General features: G+C 43.6%; 1 protein-coding gene across 3 annotated transcripts; it reads left to right on the forward strand.

Annotated features, from left to right (window-relative positions):
• Positions 1-3: 3 nt before the first annotated feature.
• Positions 4-20,492, forward strand: E2F6 (E2F transcription factor 6). 3 transcript variants are annotated; one of them, XM_007195641.2, is made up of 8 exons: positions 285-367; positions 8,834-8,888; positions 9,149-9,297; positions 11,728-11,944; positions 14,157-14,312; positions 15,395-15,509; positions 17,855-18,008; positions 18,470-20,492. In XM_007195641.2, exons 4-8 carry the CDS (start codon positions 11,790-11,792, stop codon positions 18,517-18,519), a joined length of 630 nt encoding a protein of 209 aa, XP_007195703.1. In that variant the 5' UTR covers positions 285-367; positions 8,834-8,888; positions 9,149-9,297; positions 11,728-11,789; the 3' UTR covers positions 18,520-20,492. The 3 variants fall into 3 exon arrangements, with proteins under 3 accessions (XP_028018013.1, XP_007195703.1, XP_007195704.1); XM_007195642.2 differs by having other exon boundaries at positions 11,731-11,944; XM_028162212.2 differs by lacking the exon at positions 9,149-9,297 and having other exon boundaries at positions 4-367.
• The last annotated feature ends 303 nt before the right edge of the window (positions 20,493-20,795 follow it).

Below are 20,795 nucleotides of genomic sequence, written 5' to 3' on the forward strand. Positions count from 1 at the left end.
GGGAAGATGGCGGGCCTGGCGTCCTGAGAGCCGTGGGTCACCCTGCTCTCCTCCTGCCCGCGTTCCAGCTCCCGGGGTCGTGGGGCAGCGGCGCGCCCGTCCGCGGGCCGGCCTAGCCAGGCGGCGCCTCCAGGCAGGCCAGGAGTCCAGTTCGTGCTTGGCCCCCGGGAGCCGGCGGGTCGGGGGCGGCGCCCGACCCGAGCGGGAGAAGGCGGGAGAGCTCGCGGAGTGCGAGGCGAGGGGCGGCCGGCTGGGCAGCATGAGTCAGCAGCGGCCGGCGCGGAAGCTGCCCAGCCTGCTCGTGGACCCGGCGGAGGAGACGGTGCGCCGCCGCTGCCGAGACCCCATCAACGTGGAGGGCCTGCTGGTAAGCCCCGGGGACGGCCTGTGTCCCAGCGGCGGGGCCGGGGCGCGGGGTGGGGGTTCCCAGGCCCGCGGGGAGGCCGGACTGGCCGTCGTCTCGGTCGTGCGCTCCTCGAGGTGGCCCGGGGCTGCTCCTCGGTCTCCCCGGCTCTCGCACTGCCCATCGCGTCCAGTGAAGCAGACAGGTTGTTCGCTTAAGCTCTCGCCTTCTTGTTTGCGTCTGCTCGCAAATGTGTTGTCAGCCTCCTGGGCTTTTACGTCGGCTCCAGAGTAGTGTTGGAGAAAATTGCCCAGCTTTGCCTGAGACAGTCATGCTTTTCCGTCTCCACTGGACTCAGTGGATCTCTGCAAGCTCTCTCTCGTGTGTTCTTCTCTGCAGCCTCTTCTCCCGTTCTCCTCCTTCAGGGCAGCCACTTAAAACCGTGTCCACACCCCACACTTCCCACTCCACAGCTTCCCATTCAGCAAGTTACCTTCGGTCCTCTTTGACAGAGCAAGTGGGATATTGGCCTCCCTGCCGGAGGTCAGTTTCCTCTGTTGTTCTGGACTAGATGCGATATAGTCTCCTCGAGTCTCAGGACCCTCGATGAACCCATCGTTTTCCATTTCTCCGCATATTTTCGACTTCTCTGCTGGTTTCTTCCCATTGCTAGTAAATAAACATTTCCTGAGGTCCGTCTGCCCAGACGCCAGGAGGACTCAGGGCTCAAAAATAGTTGATGAGCATCATCTCATTTAATTCCGCCCAGCAGTCAGTCCTCAGGGATTGTTTTTCTTGTTTTGCAGTTGCCAAAATAGACGTGGAGCTGTTAAGTGGTTTGCCTGTCGTTAGTGAGTAGACAGGCCTGGGTTTAACCTCGCAGTGTCTGACTCCAGATGGTAAATTCTCGACTACTTAAAATGCATCCTAAATCCATTTCCATTGTGAAAGATCCATCCCTCCCTTAAATTCCGTATGCCCTCCCACCTACTGTATCTCTTCCCCTTCGCGGCCAAGCTTTCTGAAAAAATTGTCAGCACTCCTGGGTCTGCTTGCTCACCTGTCATTACCACCTGCTGGGGGACCTCTGCCCTAAGCACAGCTCTGAGACGTTCTAACCAAGGTCGCCAGTCACGTCCAGCAGATGTCTCACTCCGTACCTTCTGTAGTTTCCACACGATCGACCACTCACTCTTGTTGGACACTCACCCTTGAACGGCCCCCTGGACGCGTACTCTCAGCGCTCCATCTGCTTATCTGGCCTCTCCTGTCCTCTTTTGTAAACCCCTCTTCCTTTTCCCATTCCTACCATGTCGGTCTTATTCAGATCTTCTACCTTCTCCATGGTTTCTTCCTGCGGGGTGTCATTCACCACTCTTGTGACTTCTGTTACTATTGGTATTGCCGGTCTTAATCTTTGAGAATTTGATAAAAGCTCCGAACTCTTCCTATGGAAAAACCACTTTATTTTGCATTTAATGTCAGAAGATGCACATATCCCTTGAAGTTGTAATAGTCTTATTCACTCTGGTGGTTTCAGTTACCATGTCGTGACTCTCAAATCTATAAATCTGGCTCAGAGCTTTGCAACTGTCTACTAGACATTTCTACTTAGATTTCAAACTCACGTATCTAAAGTGGAATTCATTATCTTCTTGCCTAAGCAAGCAGCAACTCGCTGTCTCCTATTGCAGTAAATGGTACCACACCCACCGTCTTGCCCAAGCTAGTATCCTAGGCATCAGTCATCCTTGCCTTTTCCAAACGGATCCCTTCCATTCTATCTAATTAAAATTAATCACCAATACTTGCCACTTCTAGCCATCATCTATCTTTTGGACTGTAATCTTCTTAACCAGTTTTCCTGCCTCTCATCTTGCCCTTGATTTTTCTATATATTCTCCACATAGTAAGTAACCATAATGGTCCTTTTAAAACATATTTCCGATCAACGTCATTTGACTTAGAGAATCTGTCATGGTTCCTTAGTGCTCTCAGGAGAGAGGAGAAACTTCTTTATGTAATCAGACCCCTGGATTTATCTTTCCTGAACTGCTTATAGTTGCTAAATTTTCCATATCTCCATATTCTCTTGGACCCTTGTATATCTGCACTCCCCCTTTTAAAAAATCCTTTAAAGCACACTTTTTCTTGTCACGTCCCGTGGTTCTTCAGGCCTAGATTTATAGGTCACTTGTCGGAAGCCTCCCTGACTTCCCAGGACTCGGTCAAGCACCCCTTTTGCGCTCCCGGAGCGCCCTGTGCCTACTCCTCTCTTCGCACCGTGTGGCTCTTCAGTCCCTGAGTGCAGCGACTCTGTTCATTTCATTGTTACATCCCCAGCACATTTGGTGCTTCTTGCAAAAATATTTGGTAAATAGCTTTTGGATGAATGAAGTAGGTACTCTGTAAATGTTTGACTGTATGAGTGTTTATTTTCCTGGCTGTAAAATGCTGATTTAAACACCTATCTCAGCATTTTTTAATTGGCTAATGACTGGCAGTATTTAGTAAACTGTGTATTATTAAACACTGTGCAAAAAATAGTTATGTGTACGGCTGAGTGTCTGATGTTCCCTGGGCAAATGGCTTGAAAACTGGAATTCTGTGAAGGCATAACATGGTACTGATTAAAGATGGAACTTAGTGTGCACATTGAAAAACAATGAAAAGTTGAGTGTGTGACAAGAATGCAGTCACTGTGGGAAAAGGTATATGTCCAGAGAGCTCTTAAAGGGATATTACTCCCCCAAACAGGCAATTGGTACAAAGAAGCATCTGTGTAGAGAAATTTTCAACCAATTTAGAGGCAGTGTTTAAGATCTTAGTCCCTAAAACTCACCTTTTATTCTATTTTTTCTCCTTTGAGATCACAAGTGGAAAAGTGTAGGTTTTTAGATGTGGGACTTGGAGCGCTAGTGAAATAACTTGGAACGTGCCGCCTTGCCCATCAGGAGCTGCTGGTGCCTAGACAGCCGTGTGCGCTGAGAGCAGCCTTAGTGGTTTCAGTTTGCGGGCTCTGCCTCTTCCCGGCTAAGGTGCAGACAGGCCAAGAGACTTGGGCAAGTGAGAGAGAGAGAAGCAGTTTGCGGATTGAACGGGAATGTTTCCTAGGACGTCCAGCCTTGAGGCTCGGCTGCTACTGGGCTGTCCCTTGGCATGTCTTGGGGAAATACCTGAGCGTAGCCCCTCAGTGTGACTTCCTTAAAGGAGCAGAAGTGTTGGCATGCCTCCACAGGGGTGGGTTCTCAGAACGAAAAGCAGCGGCGTCTCTGCTGGCGCCTGGGCGCCATAGAAGTTTGAGGGAGCATTCCTCTGAGGACTGCCATCCTAAAGATGCTGAGAAGGTCAAAAATAAGTGTCCTGTGCAGGAACCACTTTGAAAAGGCTCCCATTGGCCTAATCTGGGACAGTGTGAGCCTCAAAGTAACAGATTTCGCACTCACAGAATGAGGTAAGAATTCAGGCTCCTTGGGTGTAGTTCTTTAAGTACAGTTCCTCAAGTACAGTTCCTCCAGATCTTTAGGCCTGTGAAACTGAAAAGACAAGTTATCTGACCCCTGCCCCCCCCCCACACCCCCGGCATACGTCGTACACTAGTGGGACAGACAGGGGATAACTGCTGTAGACAGTCCTGTCCATAAAGGAGAAAAAGGGGGGTCACAGAGGAGTATCTGGTCTGGAGCAGTTCTGAAATGCCACCTGGTAAATGTGGGAAGTTTTTTGATTAGGTCTCAAGGTCTGGGAACAATTCTCCCTGTTCCCACCTCTCCCTCTGGGCTCTTGGTTCCACCATCTGAGCCTGTCTGTCTTTTTCATGAAAGGTCATATCTCTTCAGTATTTGTAGCTGAGTCCTTTTTTCAGCCTGCTTCCTGTCAGCATAATTTGGGGGTGTCCAGTGGCCTCTTTTCACTTTGAACTGTCTTTATCCCTTTTAGACCAAGCTGGCAGTGATTTTGCCAATGTAATTCTCTCGAAATCCATGTGGATGTCCTGTGAATCTTGTGGTTCACTCAGTAGACAGGCGTCCCACCCACAGATTTCTTCGAAATAAACTCTTCTGTGCCTTGGGCTCCTGCTGGGGTGGCCGAGGACAGTGCCCTGCAGCTTCCCAGAGGCCCTGTCCTTAGGCTGCGAGGATCTGTGAGGCTCATCCTTGGTCTCCTTCAGGGGCCTTTTGTGTGACCGAATGGCACTCTGAAATACCATCTTTGATCTCTGAGGACTTCACCAAGAATTGCTCAGTCTCACCTTCCCCTTTAGATTCGGTTTTTCTGGCGGTGCCTTTGATTTGGTCTTTCTCAGAAGTCTTCTCTTAATTTTTAGCTTCTTGAGAGGCTGAGAATTTTTTAAAGCTACCAAGTCGTAGCTTCTTTTTCTTTTAACAGTCCTTTCCTCTGTCTGTCTCTCTCTGTCTCCGTCTCCGTCTGTCTCTCTCTCCCTCTCCCCCTACCCGATCCCCGTTAACACTGTGTGGAAATCTCCTCGGTTAGGTTACCCGGTTCATTACCATCTGCCTTCCATGGATCTGCAGTTGACAGTGTTGCTAAGTGCTCTGTCTTAGCATAACGGGGATCCCCCTTCTTGAAGTTTCTAACAAGTCCCCCTTCCTTTTGAACCCTTACTGGCAAAGTCCAGATTTCTACTGACAAACATTTTCAAGACTGCTTAGTCTTGAACAGACTTCTTGGTAGTTATACTCTGGTTGTCTAAGAGAATGTCCTTGAGATACACACTGAATTATTTAGGGGTCTGCAATTTACCCTCAGATGATTCAGAAAAAATAAATTGTGTGTGTGTATAGAAAAAAAAAAGATAAAGTGAATGTAGTGAAACGTTAGCATTTGAAGGATTTGGGTGAAGGGTGTATGGCAATTCTTGGTACTATTTCTGTACCTTTTCTGAAGGCTGAGATTATTTCAAAATAAAAGGAAAATGGGTATCCCTGAAAGGTGCTCACACGATCCGTCTCCTGTTGGGAACGGCCTGGGTCGTTCCTCACCTTGACCGGGGGCCCTCTGCTCACCTTCTCTCCAGTGTCCTCGTCCCCGCAGGGGTGTCCTCGTCCCCGCAGGGGTGTCGAGCCTCAGCATTCTCCTCCAGGGCAGGGTGCCTTGCTCTGCTCTGAGGGACCAAGTGCAGGGGTGGCATTTCATTTACTTTTTTTTTTTTTTTTTGGATAGCTCACTAACTTTTGTGTGAAAAAACCTGTATTCTGATTTTAAAGCCATTTAAAAAGAAGAACTCCTATCTAGTCCCGTTTCCTCCCAGAAAAGCTCCTAGCTTACCTGTTGGGTGTGGTTCCCCAAAGTTAGAGTAGTTGGGAAGGCTTGCCAGGATTGTCAGATTGAGTCTCTCCAGATGATAAATTTGTATTAGAAAACAGAAACTGAGGCTTCATAGTCTTGCAGTGGTCCTTATTGATGGTGTACCAAAGAGGGAGTCTTCACCCTGTGTCCCTGTGTCTGTAAATACTCCTTGTTGTTTGTCAGTTGAAGTCATCCAGACAAGGTCCTATTTCACTCTTCCGTTCATTAGTTTAACAAATATTTACCAAGTGCCTGAATGTGCCAGGCACTGTTCTGGTTCAAAAAGGAAAACAATAACAATAGTCTCTTATGCCTTCATAGGATTTTTACAGTTTACAAAATTTGTCATTTAATCTTCACAATAGCTTGGAAAGTGGGCGGTAGAGTTATATCCCTACACCGTGTTACAGATGAGGGTGGGCTCTCCCAGCATCTAGGAAGTTCTGGTAGTCCTGAACCCGATCTTAAGCCAAGAACTATTTTGAGTATAAATGAGATGAATGTGTCATCACTATGGGCACTTTGGAAATCTCCAGAATTGTAGGTCTGTAGGATTTATACGATCTTTATTTGGGATGTCTGCCCCTGAGGGGCCATGATGCTATTGTGATTCCTCCAAAATAAAGAGATAGTGCTTTTATATTCAGAGGGATAAAAACGAATGGGTGCTGTTAGGGTCTGTTTTCCCACAGATCTCAATAGAGCCAATATGTGGTTTAGAGCAAAGAATGTAGGGGAAAGGAAGTCATACTTTCTCATGTTACTAACTGAGGTATTATCCCTGTGCCAAGCTGTGAATAGCAGCAGTCTAGATAAGGAGACCGGAGGGAGGGCATATAGAGCAGGAAAGGGGCCCTTGTACAGTGTGTAGAGAGCAGATGGGGAGCCCGCCTGTTTGGAAACCGTTAAGTACTGTGTGCAGGACTCGCCCTGCTGCTCTAAGCTAAGAACAGAAGCCTGTTTGCAGCAAGGCACCTATGAATGCTGCTCTGTTAACCCTGTCTGTGTGCAGTCTCAGGATTTATTCAGACATTATAGTAATTGAAGTAGTGTGCTGCAGATACATAAGTAACAGATCGTGGACTGAATAGAAAACTCATAGACAGACCATGATATTTACAACAACTTAGGATATTTGTTGATGTGTGTTTCAAATTAGTGTGATAAGGATGGATTTTTTTTCACTTAAGAATCTTGCATCAGTAGTTCAGCTCCATCTCATACTGTTTTAGCAGAAGGGTTGAAAGTAAAAATAGCAGTGACAGTTGTTCTGTTGGTCTGATATTTGCCTTGAATAGGACTGCCCTTCAGCGTGGCACTGTTGGACGCTGTCTTCACAAGTCTGTTAGCACTGTGCTGAGAGCTAGCGGGGCAGAGTCCCTGCCCAAGACGGGCCCTCCCGACTGGTTTTGCACCCAGCAGGCTTACGTGTAACAGCTAAGTTAATGTTACAGTGGAATCCTGTTTCAGGGGAATTATTCCATATCAAGTTAGCTTGCTGACAGGTGCTGTCACCTTGTCATAGATGGTAAGGGAATCATTGTGCCGAGGATCGTAACACTGCCAGCAAAGAGCTTCTTAGCTGCTCACCTCACCTTCAGGCTTCCACACCTTCAGTCTTTTTGCCGCATTGCCAGCACACTTAGATTTCTAAACCGTGGACGACGAGCTGGACGACGTCATATCTTGTTCGGAAATCCTGTGGTGATTCAGCACTGGTTACAGCAGCAAGTCCAAACTCTGTAGCATGACTTTCACGGTCCTCCGTGTCGAGCATGGTGCTAGCATTCCCGTCCAGCCTTAGTATCAAGCTGGTTTTGCACTGGCCACCCAGGTGGCTTCTCAAAAGGTGCCAGGTGATTTATATTTCCATACCTTTGTTCATTTCACTTCCTGCCCCAGGAATTCTGTCTTTTTCCTCCCTCCTTAACCTCCCACAGGTTGCGGCAAATTCTGGCTTGTCTTGCAAGGCTCAGCTAGGGGTCCCCTTGCCTGTGAATCCTTCTGATTTCCCTCGCTGGGTGCATCCAGAGCACTGTTGTTTCCCTTCTTAGAGCACCTTATGAAACTCACTTATCCCAGTTTTGCTACGGCCCATTTGGGGGCCAGTTTTTTCACTTACACGGGAGCTAAACCTGCTCACAGCTTGTCTGGAGACACATGGCATCATTATACGTACTTTGTTCTAAGCAAGAGGCCAATATGGATTTCTGTTTATTAGCCTTAGCTTAGGTTTTATTTATTTTTATGCAAAACCAATTTTTAAATATATTGCAAACGTTACTACTACAAGTTTATATAAACTTTCATAGCCTCCAAATAGCTGGTAAAATGGTGAGCGTTGATATTGGAGCTACTACTAATTTCCTGGTCATCTCAGGAATTTAAAAGAATTTTTTTATGAATCTTAATACCAAAGTTTCTAGTTATGTAGCATGCATTATTTTCCATGATTAGAAATGCTGTTTTTACATTAATTATCATGGGAATGCATGGCTGCCTGTGAAAGTTTGTGAGCACATTTCTTGGAGCCACTCTCACTTAATTAGCAAGGGGTGAGCATTTGTCAGTTTGGACGTCTCTTAGATCTCTGCTGCGCTTTCCAGAGTCAGGGACGGTGTCCTGATCATCCCTGTATTGCTTTTTATCCTCAGTACCTGATACAGTTGATAGGTGAATGTCTATTTAGTAATAAAGTCTCATATTACCTCCCTCCCCCCTGCACCATTCCTCCCCCCCCCCCCCGTCCCCCGCCATCTCTTTAACTACTACTTCCATACTTATGGAGGCCTATGCAGTTTCAGAAATTCAAATCGATGAACACTGTCAGATGTGATTACAGTTAGAGTAGATATAGTTTAGAAGGAGGACTGGTTTTCTCACACCAAAATTATTACCCCAGGGTGAAAAAAAAGACAAACTTTTATATTATCCAGAAAAATGTTGTTCATTTGCATTGTTTCTGCTTTTTTTTTTTTTTTTTTACCCTTTTTGGCCCCCTTAATCTGTAAGCAAGGCCCCTTATGCACGCACGTTAGTTCATATAAAGAAGATTAACCACTGTGCCGCTATAAATAGGAGATGGGCAATAATTATTAACAATTCTGCTTTTATTTTTTGCTATTCATTTGCTTGTATTTAAATTACTAAGTTTAAATTTCTGTATCTTCTTTTTTCCAGCCATCAAAAATAAGGATTAATTTAGAAGATAATGTACAATATGTGTCCATGAGAAGTAAGTTGATTCAATTCCTGAATCGGTTTTAGGTTTTGTAGTTTGAACTTCATATGATTTAAGTGATTTATTTTAAATGTACACGAGTTGATGAGTAACTTAAAATGCATAATTTGTACACTGAAATGTAAAGCTTGGAATTTCAGCAAAAACTCCTGAGGTTGTGGGCTGTTAAATGTGCACAAATGCCAGTTTATTCTCCATTGCTTTGGAAATGTCATTTTTAAAACAGAATGGTCTCTGTTGGGGTATTTTCCCAGAGTTCTGTGAGAGCAGTTGTCACCGCAAGCAGAGCTGAAGGCAGTTTGGCAGCAAGCGTCTGGACAGTCTTTGGCCCTCCTGGTTTCCTTTGATTCCCTGTGCCCTTCCCATCTACTTCTGCCGTGGATCAGTGTTCAGAGTCAGTCAGGTAGTTCCCTGTCTTTCTGAAAATTGTTACGACAAATGGCCCCACCCCCGTTTCTTCTTAGTTTGGTGCTAATCTCGGTGGGTAGGTGGTGCATAGGTGCCCACGAGGAACCATAACCTCAGCCTTCATTTCTCCCTGGCCCTGCCACAGTCCCACCCGTATCTGGCCCCCAGGTTTGGCCAGTTTTACTCTGGAAGCGTTCCCTTCGTCTGCCGCATACCACCAACTTACACTCATGTCTCAATTTATTGAGCTCATACAGTGCCTGGCCTGTATTAAGGTCTTTGCATGGATTATCACAGCAGCCTTTCAAAATTCAGGTTTGGATGATTATTCCCATTTGATAGATGAGTAAACTGATGCCCAGAGATTAAGTGACTTGCTCAGTCAGGATTCAACCCCATGCTCAGACTTGAGCCCACAGTCTTACCCGTGGGTCAGGCTGCTGCTTCTCATGCAGGAAGCAGTGGTCTCGCCATCTAAGTCGGTCATCGGCTCCAGGCTCTTCCACCCCCTCACCTCTTCTGTTCTACTGCCCGTGTGATCTTTCTAATACAGAAATTAGATGATGGTATCACTCAACCTAAAATTCTTCAGTGATGCTCTGTTACACATGGAGAAAACCCTGACTCCTCATTTATTTATTTCTATTAAATTCTATTAAGAAACAAGGCAGAGAACGGACAGACAGATGGACAAGGCCCTTGATGGCCATTTCCCGCTCCACTTTGCAGCCTCACCTCCCAGTACTCCGCACCTCCCCCCATCGCGAGCGCTGTACAGCTGTGGATTCCCTGCAGACGCCGTGTTCTCACGCGGGGCTCTGCTGTTTCCTCTGCCTCACTCGCCCCCTCGCCCTCCACCTTCCTGTCCCTCTTTCTATGCTCTGTTCGCAGCACACGCCCGTGAGGAGGCCTCCCCTGTTTCCCACTCCAGTTAAGGTTTTATTTCATCTCATGTAACCTTGAATCCCTCTGGCACACTCATCTCAGGGTTGTGGGTAGAGTTCCTGGTAGACTGTGGAACATGGGACGCCTTTGTTTTGGAGACCATTTTAATCATGTTTATATCCCCTCAGCAACTGTCATGTTATAGGTGTTCAATTAATATCTGTTCTTTATAAAATGACTAGCATGATAGGAATATACTTATCCTGAACTTATAAAACCATGTTTTGTTAGTAATTTAGTATCATTTCAGTTGACTCTTGAATAACAGGGTTTGAACTGTGCAGGTCCACTTAGATGAGGATATTTTTTAGTAGTAAAGGCTGCAGTACTAAATGGTCTGGTTGATTGAATCCGTAGATACGGAGGGCCACAATAAATTATACGCAGGTCAACTCCTGCGTTGTTTAAGGGTCAAATGTAAATGTTTTTAAAGTCAGAGTTTCTCATTTGTAATCTTCCAAGGTATGTTGTAGAATTGTGACTATCTTCTGCTTCCATTTTTTAAAAAAGTTTAACTCCTCTTTAATCCTGTTTAATCTTAAGTATAGGAGTAGTCTCCACATGGAAGACATTTGCATTATAAAATAGGTACTTTTGTTTCTTGCAGTAACGACCAGGGGTCTCTAAACTGAATATGACATTGTAGAGGTTCTGGATGAGGGCATTCTTGATTGGAGATAGGGTGACTGTTTCTTTTGAAGCATGCTGTGGTGCGCCGTGAAGTAGAAATGAAGAGCAATCGTATACTCCACACCAGAAGGGCAACTCAGTCATTCATAAAGTATTTCCTCTGCACACTAAGCCATAAGAACTCTTTTTCCTAGTATCAGATTGGGAAAGATGAAAAGAATGATAATGTTCAGTTTTCCCCCTTCATTTACTTATGTTAAGTTAATACAGGGTAGTGAATATTTTAAAAAATAGTTATGCCACTTTTCCTTAAGGTATAATAGCATAATCATCCTAATTAGAAGACTAATTTGAGCTCTTTCTGAACTTCATCAGACAGGGTAACGCTATGATGTGTATAGGAACATTTTAAACATTTTTTTATTTTAAAGCGAAGTCTCTAACTTTGCTTTGTAAAGAATTTCTTAACTTGAAGACCGAATGAGAAACTTAATTTTAAAAATCATTTCTAATCCTATTCCAGATAGTGGTGCGGATACAAGTGCAGACTCACCATTTCGTGTCTGATACGGTGCCATGATGCCTTTAAATTCACGTACTCAGCGGGGACTGGTTGCGTATTTCAAACACTCCTTTAAGTCTAAAGCCTTTGTTTACCTGCAGTAGGCTAATAAATTTTTATCCAGTTTGAGAAATCGATTTCGTAAAAATTAGCTATGATTTGGTCAGTGTGTAGAATATCTGTAGGTGTCTCTGCTTACTGATCAAGAATAAATAAATGGTTTTTTTAATGAGTTGAGAAAGAAATGCTGTTTTAAATGTTATGAATTGTGTTTGTTTTGTTTCCCAGAAGCTCTGAAAGTGAAGAGACCTCGTTTTGATGTATCACTGGTTTATTTAACTCGAAAATTTATGGATCTTGTCAGATCTGCTCCTGGGGGTATTCTTGACTTAAACAAGGTTGCAACAAAACTAGGAGTACGGAAACGAAGAGTGTATGACATCACCAATGTTTTGGATGGAATTGATCTTGTTGAAAAAAAGTCTAAGAACCATATTCGATGGATGTGAGTTGTTTTCAAACTTTCCTTCTTTTTTTTTTTTCCCCCCTTCTTATTAAGTGACAATACTATGCTTAAAACAAACTAGTTACTAGTAATGTTTTTTTACTACTTGGTACCAATTAAAAGCCATAGACATAGAATATCATTCCAATATTATGGAAAAGTTAAATGGAGTCATGATTAGTTTTAAGAATTTCACTTTTCAAGATAAGGGGACATCTGATTTGTATAGGAATTTTAAAAAAAATATTTCTTAAGTTCTAATTGATTATTAACATCAGGGGGAAATCAGTTAAGGCTCTAAAACAGTGGTTCTTGCACTGTAGTGTAATAAACACTTAGATGCCTCCCTCCCCAGGGGTTGTAATTCAGTTCTGGGAGAAGACGGATACCTACCTTCTTAACAACTACCCCAAGTGATTATGGTGTATATCATACTTCGAAACACAATGCCCTGAATGTAAAAAAAAAATCAGGAGACTTAATATCTAAAAGTCAATAGCTAAAGACTTAACATATGATTAGGAGGGATCTCATGGAAAGAAGACTTTATGGTATAAATGTAGGGGTGTGTGTGTGTGTGTGTGTGTCCACGCATGCACATGTGCGGGGAACGCACACAGGAAGAAGGCTGTTACACTCACAATAGGCAAGTATTTTGGATCAGTAAGAAACAGTTCCAGGGCTTCCCTGGTGGCGCAGTGGTTGAGAATCTGCCTGCTAATGCAGGGGACACGGGTTCGAGCCCTGGTCTGGGAGGATCCCACATGCCACGGAGCAACTGGGCCCGTGAGCCACAACTACTGAGCCTGCGCGTCTGGAGCTTGTGCTCCGCAACAAGAGAGGCCGCGATAGTGAGAGGCCCACGCACTGCGATGAAGAGTGGCCCTGCTTGCCGCAACTAGAGAAAGCCCTAGCACAGAAACGAAGACCCAACATAGCAATCAATCAATAAATCTTTAAAAAAAAAAAAAAAGAAACAGTTCCAGCATATAAGTACCTAAAGACCTTTCAGGCAAATGAAAAATCTACCAACAAAGATCATTAAATGATTCTAAGTAACTAACTTAGCTATTAGAGGAAAGGGATTCATAAAGGACGTTATTTTTTCAATATTATGGAAATGCAAATTGGATTCTAATTTGAACATGTTTGCTAAATGACACTAACGGTTTAGCGGTTAATATCAGATTGTGTTCCGAACCACTAATTAGAATTAGATTTGAGAACTAGCAAGTGAAAGAAAGGTAAAGTGGTAACAGCCTTTTTTCACTTTTTATTTTCTATAAAAATTGAAGAAAAGAATGAATATTGGTTGTTGCTGAGGTCATGTCATATTGGGGTAAACAGTAATAAAGAAAATATATCTTTTTTTTTTTTAATTTTTTTTTTAAACGTTTCTTTAATTAATTAATTTATTTTATATTTTATTTTTGGCTGTGTTGGGTCTTCGTTTCTGTGCGAGGGCTTTCTCCAGTTGCGGCGAGCGGGGGCCACTCTTCATCGCGGTGCGCGGGCCTCTCACTATCGCGGCCTCTCTCATTGCGGAGCACAGGCTCCAGACGCGCAGGCTCAGTAGCTGTGGCTCACGGGCTTGGTTGCTCCGCGGCACGTGGGATCCTCCCAGACCAGGGCTCGAACCCGTGTCCCCTGCATTGGCAGGCAGACTCTCAACCACTGCGCCACCAGGGAAGCCCCCCAAGAAAATATATCTTTAAAAAATGATCATTATATTCAGATAGAACTGGATAGAATATGCACAGTGGGGGAAAAATAAAGACTTACAGAATTTTAGCAGGGGAACTATCATTTGGCCAGTACATCTTGTTTTTCATATGTAAGAACCAAAGGATTAAAAGATCATAACTTGTCAAAAGTCATGTGAGAAGTAGAGCTGGGCTGAAACTGGGTGTTACTGACTCAGTTCACTGCTCATTAAACTTCATTACGCTTTCCCTACTACTACTAATTTCCACAGGGTTATGGTGTTGGTTTTGTTTTTCAAGTCTCTGTGTAAAGGAATAGAAATGGGGACAAAAACCAGGAGAAATAATGGTTGTCTAGAATAATGGGCGGGAAGGACTGGAGTTCAGTACCTGGTTTCTGTCATTGTGGGAAACACCTGGTGTAAACGTTTGGAGAAGTTCCAGTAACCTAACTTGTATTTTTTTGTAATCTCCTAGATGTTATTGATGGTGATCTTTTTCTTTTAAAGAGGATCTGATCTTAGCAGTTTTGGAGCGGTGCCCCAACAGAAGAAGCTCCAGGAGGAACTTTCTGATTTATCGGCGATGGAAGATGCTCTGGATGCGTTAATTAAGGATTGTGCCCAGCAGTTGTTCAAGTTAACAGACGACAAAGAAAATGAAAGATATCCTTTAACTCCGTGCCTTTAAAAAAATTCTCCTTCCAAAGCAGATTACTTTAGATGGTAGGGTCAGCTTGGGGATTAATTCAGATATTTAAGATACAAAATAAGACCTTTAGAAGTGAGTGAATTGCCATAGAAATGGTACTTAAACTGCCATTCTAGTCCACAAAGCATAACACGCAGCTGAATGTCGTATTGCTCCTAAGTTCAGTGTCTCTGGGACCAGAGGGGGAGATTTGTCTTTGGTACTGATCTCCTCCCGGGTCTCCTAGACTTTTTTGCTGCCCTGTTCCCCACGCGGAATGGGTGAACACCTTTCTGAGGTGTCGCTGATTCTGAGCTGTTCCGTGCTTCAAGTTTACTTAGACTCTCCCCCAGTCAAAACTTCCGTTTCCACAATACGGTGATTAGAAGGAAGGTAAATGCTGTTATTACACTCAATCGAAAGATGTGTGGAGTAAGAAAAAAAAAAAAAAAAGAATGCTGGGGAAACCCGGTAAATCATGTAACGTAAAAATTTCAGGCAACACAATAAAAGAAGATGAGAAAAATTCAGGTAGCGAGATAGAAAATAATTCTGGATGAGGGAAATCCCATGAGTACATGATAGTCCTGAAAAACTGGTTCTCTAAGTTGTGTCTACTACTTACCGATTCTTTCCACCTTACATTTTAGGAGATTCTCATCAAAACTCTGAATATTTTTTCCCAAAGGTTCTCATAGTAATATCTCGCAATGCATAGGGAAGGGCCGGGGGAGGTTTGATAGCTTCATGGGTTGTATGTGTTTTAGAGGTCCAGACTTCATTAATATTTTTCTCCAGAAAGTGTCATCATCACAATAGTATAGTTTAAAGGGGTTCTTCAAGTTACAAATATTGTAAAACACTTTATAAAATCTTAAGAATTGTTTATGAAATAATAAGAATTATATATGAAATAATTTTTTCCTGACTGCTTTCCTTAATTGTGAGTTTGTATCCCATAAAAACTAAAGATACTCTAAGATTACACTTGGATTCATGTATTATAAGAGATAAATTATCTCCCCACTCTGCTTAGAGACCCTTGACTGATTTTCACACTAGCATATGTGACGTATCAAGATATTCATAGCATTCAAGCCTTCCATGAACAGATTGTAATTGCAGTTAAGGCTCCGGCAGAAACCAGATTGGATGTTCCAGCGCCCAGAGAAGTAGGTAGCCCTGCATTTTTAAGAAGACTTAAAGGGAGGCAGGTCAGCTGCTTAGGCTGCGCTTTATTGCGGTCCCAGCACCTTATCACCAGTGTGTGCGTGGTAGCTGCATACCTGATACAGCTTGAGGCACTTTACACATTCTGAGTTGTTTTGCATAACACAACAAACGCGGTAGTCATGATTATTATCCTTTTAAAGATGAGGAATCTGAAGCACAGAAAGTTTAGTTAACTTCCTCACCATCGCATAGTAAGTGACAGAACCACAATTCAAACCCAGATAGTTTGGGTTCAGAGTTTGTTCTTAACCGTTGTACTCTCATGCCTCTTAGAGGAATCACCGAGGACTGTCTCAGTGTTAAGATCCGGTGTCAGCGAGGGCTCTAGGGAATTAACTCACTAACCAAATTCATAAAAGACTATGAATAAAAGAGAACACTAAATTATACATTTAAAATGAAAAGTAAAATTGCTTTGTAAATGAAAAAGACTGTCAGCTGTCAGCTGCTTGCAGGAAAGTTTGTACTGAAAGATACGTGTCATCAGAAGGTTGTGTGGTAAGGGTGGAATCAGAACAAAGAGGCATGACCATTCTTAGGACAGATCACGTGCTGACAGCCTGATAGAACTGTCAGTGCTGAAGTCATCACTTCATTGCGACAGGGACTTACCTCTCTCCTCGTGAAGAAATTCTCACCACCCACCTTTCCTTTTGTCCCCAGAAGACCACTGTCCGTGTGAGATCCCAGTTGCCACTTGACAGTGTATTACAGATGGATTAAGGAACAGCTTTCGTGTATTCCAGTCACACTCAAATTGTGACTTCTTGGTGATGCTTCCTAGTTGTTTTATTTAGATTTAGATATATTCCGAGTCTCCTAAGTAACATTTATATTTAATGTGAATCATTTCACATATTCACATTCACACATAATCACTAATCTTTCAATACATCCTTCCTTTGGGGCATGATAATCCATGCTGCAGTGGCTGACGGGTTTTTGGTTTTTTCCCTGTTCTGTGAGCTGCTTCAGGCTGTAATTGCCAAATCTTGCCGAGCCTTCGATCATGCCCAAGATGTCTCTTAGATCCCATTTAAAAGCTGAGGAACGTGGGCCCTCTTGGCAGCCATTCTCAACAATAAGGAAAGACAGTGGGACCGATACACACACAGTCCGATTCCAGGGAGATCTGGGGATCTCGTCCCGGTGGAGATGGACTGGCCTTTGAGTCACATCCAGCCTGCTGGGTTTTTGTAAATAATTGTTTCGGGACACAGCCACGTGCCCATTCGTTTAGATTGTGTCTCTGACTGCTTTCACTCTAGAATGGCAGTTGTGTGGTTGTGAGAAGGATGGCATGGCCCACAGAGTCCACAGTATCACCTCGCCCTGCACGAGATGCGGGCGACCCCTGACTGAGTGGACCGCGAGGTCCCCAGCTGCCGCTTCTGGGCAGCTCAGTGGTTTCCGTTATTGCTCAGAAGTATCTATCGAATTGCACAGCGTGTACTGTTCAAACCAGACCTGGCCCGCCCGTCTAGGAGCTGAGCAGATGTTCTTCAGCGTACCTGCCTTGCCTGCCTGCTACCAGGAAGCTGTGGAAGGTGGCGCTTGAGGTTGGGAGCCCCTCTGCTGTGAGATCACAGGGTGGTGTAGAGCAGGGGCATCTGGTACCAAGTCCAGGCCTAACCGCAGGAGAGGGAGAAAATAGCCTTGACTTTACAGTTGAACCCACTCGCATCAAAACAACAAAGAATCATCTGTAACCGGAACTGTTCCTTATGAATGTAGCATAATTCTCAGTAGGAGTACCCAATTTCCTGATATCTTTTGGGTTTTAATGTTTTAAATTACAAGAGGTATATTTTATCTTGATCTCATCCTCTTTTTCAAGTGGATGGAAGAATGGTCCTTTCCTTTAGCTCAGTTACCTCTTCAGTGGTCTGAAATCTTAACACAGCCTTATCATTTGAGTCTGCGGGGTGTTTTAGATTTCTTTGTCATCAAAATACTGATTTTTGAGTCTCAAGTACAGACTCCTTAAAGGGGTCAAGTCTTGAGTAAAGAAAGATGGGCTCCTGAGTACTGAGGTCCCCTCCTGGCTCTGAAACCATTGCTGCACCATCAAGTAGCTGTGTTAACTGTGTGAATTGGCCAGTGGTTTCCTGTGACTCAAGCTAACTAATAAATACGTGATTTTCTCAAATATATGATAGAAAGGAAACTACCTGAATGAGAATTTTCAAAAGTGTCCCTTGAAACTTTTACAGTTCTAGTAAGTGAAAAAATACAATTAGTGAATTCTCTCATTCATCTTGATGTTTTCTGTGTCTCTTGCTAGGATTCTATCACAGTACATATCAGGAGCACTAAAGGACCTATTGATGTTTATCTATGTGAAGTGGAGCAGGATCACTCAAGTCATAAAGTGTCGGACGGTGTAGGGGCCTCTTCGTCTGAAAGCAGACATCCAGAGCGCCCTCCCGCTGAGAAAGGTAAGTGCGCCAGTTCTGTGGTTAGGAAAATGTAAAATTTTAATGATTTTTAAAATACATACAGTTTTATAAATGAATATTATGGCCTTATAGGTATTTTTACTCTTCCTAGCTACAAAAACATGAGTTAAAAAATTACAAGGTAATTCTTAACTGTAGTTTAGACTGTTTCTGTGTAGTTTTGATAGCCGTGAAAACTTAGAATTGTGGCTGGTCCTAGAGTGTGGTCTCTGTAGAGAAGGCTGTTTGCATCCTCTGACCCGGCCTCTCAGGCACACGCTTGAGTTGTAGTTTATTCTTGTGAGACTCAAAACATTAGCCTCATGCCATTAACGTAAGAATATGGTTCTTGACTGAGGTCTTCCTATTTTTTTTTAAGCACTTGAATTGTATGTTCTATTACCTGTCTGCCTTTCATACCTTCACTTAGGAGGGTTTCTCTTGTGCTTGTTATTTTTCAGAAGAAAATCCTCCACAGCAAAGTGAAGAACTGCTTGAAGTGAGCAATTGATGGCATTTGAGGATTCGTGCATTGAGTCTTTTGGGGACATCCTGTGTGGATGAATTATGCATTAGATGTGATTCTCAGAGCAATAAATCATCCCAGACATTTTCTCATTCTCAGTAGCAGCCGTAAGGCCAGGAGTACCTTCGAGTAGTTCACTACTTAGATTACTGGATAATTATGCTTTCTGCGTTTGAAAACAACTCTTTTTATAATTATTCACTGCTTTTTGTCAGTGAAATAGACATCTTGCCTACTGAAATTACTAAATCACCCAGAGTATCACTGAAACAGACAGGCAGGCTGGATGGACAGTTCTTAGTGGACCTTGCCCTTTGCTGCATGGATCATGTGTCATTATCACAAAAGAAATTGCCTTACACGGGTTCATGTCTGCAATGGATGGGTGTACGCACGCATCTGGACATGATGTCTTTGTATATATTTGTATAATGTTTAGATCACTTATGAAATAAGTCTGAAATAAGTCTAAGTGAAACTTTTCACCTTTGTACAGCCAAAATAATGTATATATGGAAAGTAACAGACATATTCTCTAATTTCTGTGGTATCTATAACTTATTAGAATCCTCTGAATGAGGGTTAGAGGAGAGTTTTTTCCAAACTTCTACATGTAGAAGTATCATAAATATGCTATACATTTAAAGTTCGTAGATTTAATGAAGGTATTTCAGTACGGTTCCCAGCGCTAAACTTGGACTTCAAGCTCCCTACAGAGTCATTGTGTCTGAACAGACTGGTGGCACGCCCCAAGCCTTAGGGGCAAGTGTACAAATGCCATCAGGTCATGGCCTAATTCCTTGCAAGACATGAATTCAATCATGATGAGAATTGGAAACGATTTTAACCTTTTTTGCAATCAGGTTTTGTAATATGTTTCTGTATGCAGCCTTGCTCTTCAATCAAAGGGGTTTACTTATGATGAGTTAGTGGTACCCTGCCCTCTCTCCAGCTCTAGTCCCACGTTTCCGAGTACCTAGCTATTTCTACCTCATTGGGTAAGTCATTTACCACTCTGTGCCTCAGTTTACTCAGTAGTTAACCATTAGACTGTGAGCTCCTTGAGGGACTTTGTCTTAATCATTGTTAAACCCAGCGACTTGCACCACGCCTAGCACATAAAAAGTGCTCAGTAAATGTTTGAACAAATCAGTGAGTGAGTGAGTGAGTGAGTGAATGGTAAAATTAGACTAATAATACTTGGCTTATATAACATACAAGGTTCTTGTGTCATTCAAATTCATATTTTAAACTTGTCTTGCTTTCAAAGAAAGAATTGAAGCAACGTGAAATTAAGACCATGTATATAGAGCTAGCATAGGAATCAAAAATCAAAGTACTGAAAAATCATGCTGAGTATGTAGGACTGGCAGACCTCTGGGCTCCAGCGGCTTTTGCCAGTCCCGTCCCGCTGCCGAGCACCAGCCTCTTCCCTCCTCGGTCCGCGCCGGCTGCCTCTGTCGGCCCGGGACTGCTTGCCGTGCTCCTCCTCTTGGGCACGTGTGGTGAACCTGAGAGTCCAGGCAGAAGGTGTGTGTAGAGATCAGGTGCTCCGTGGAGAGGTCCAGGCTCTGCCTTGTAGATTTGGCAGCTGTCGGTCATATGTGACGGCTAAACATGAGAGTGGATGAAGTCACCTAATGAGAGGGTACAGCAGAAGAGGGAGAGGCCCATTAACATTTATTTTAAGGGGAAATACAGAAGAAAAGGCTTTTCCTGAGAAGGAATAATGAGAGGAAGGGAAAATAAACAACTAAAGAAGGCAGTGCCCCCAAAACCAACAAAGAAAGCATGGCCGCAGGTGATAGCATCGTTTCTAAGCAGCAGTTCCTTACTTGTGAAATGTGATAAATGTTCTACTTTGCAGATTGCTCTGAGAGTAAAATGAGATCATGTAAACGAAAGTCCTTTGTAACTGTAGACGTGTTACATAAATGCATCTCTCTCCTGTCACTCCAGCTTCTGGTGTTGGTTTCTTCTTTTTACAGCTGCTAAGGTGCGCATCCCCAGAACTAGCGTCCAGGGTCCTTCCTCCCCCACTCTGCCCTGAACATCACTACCCATCTCTCTGTGCGTACAGGCGTACCTCATTTTATTGTGCTTCGCAGATGCTGTGATTTTTAGAAATTGAAGGTTTGTGGCCACCCTGTGTCCAGCAAGTCTGTAGGCGCTATTTTCCCAGTAGCGTTTGCTCATTTCATGTCTCTGTGTCGCATTTTGGTAATTCTTGTAATATTTCAAATGTTTTCGTTATTATGTTT

Source organism: Balaenoptera acutorostrata, chromosome 12, assembly GCF_949987535.1.
Source record: "Balaenoptera acutorostrata chromosome 12, mBalAcu1.1, whole genome shotgun sequence".
In the NCBI taxonomy this organism is placed as follows: domain Eukaryota; kingdom Metazoa; phylum Chordata; class Mammalia; order Artiodactyla; family Balaenopteridae; genus Balaenoptera; species Balaenoptera acutorostrata.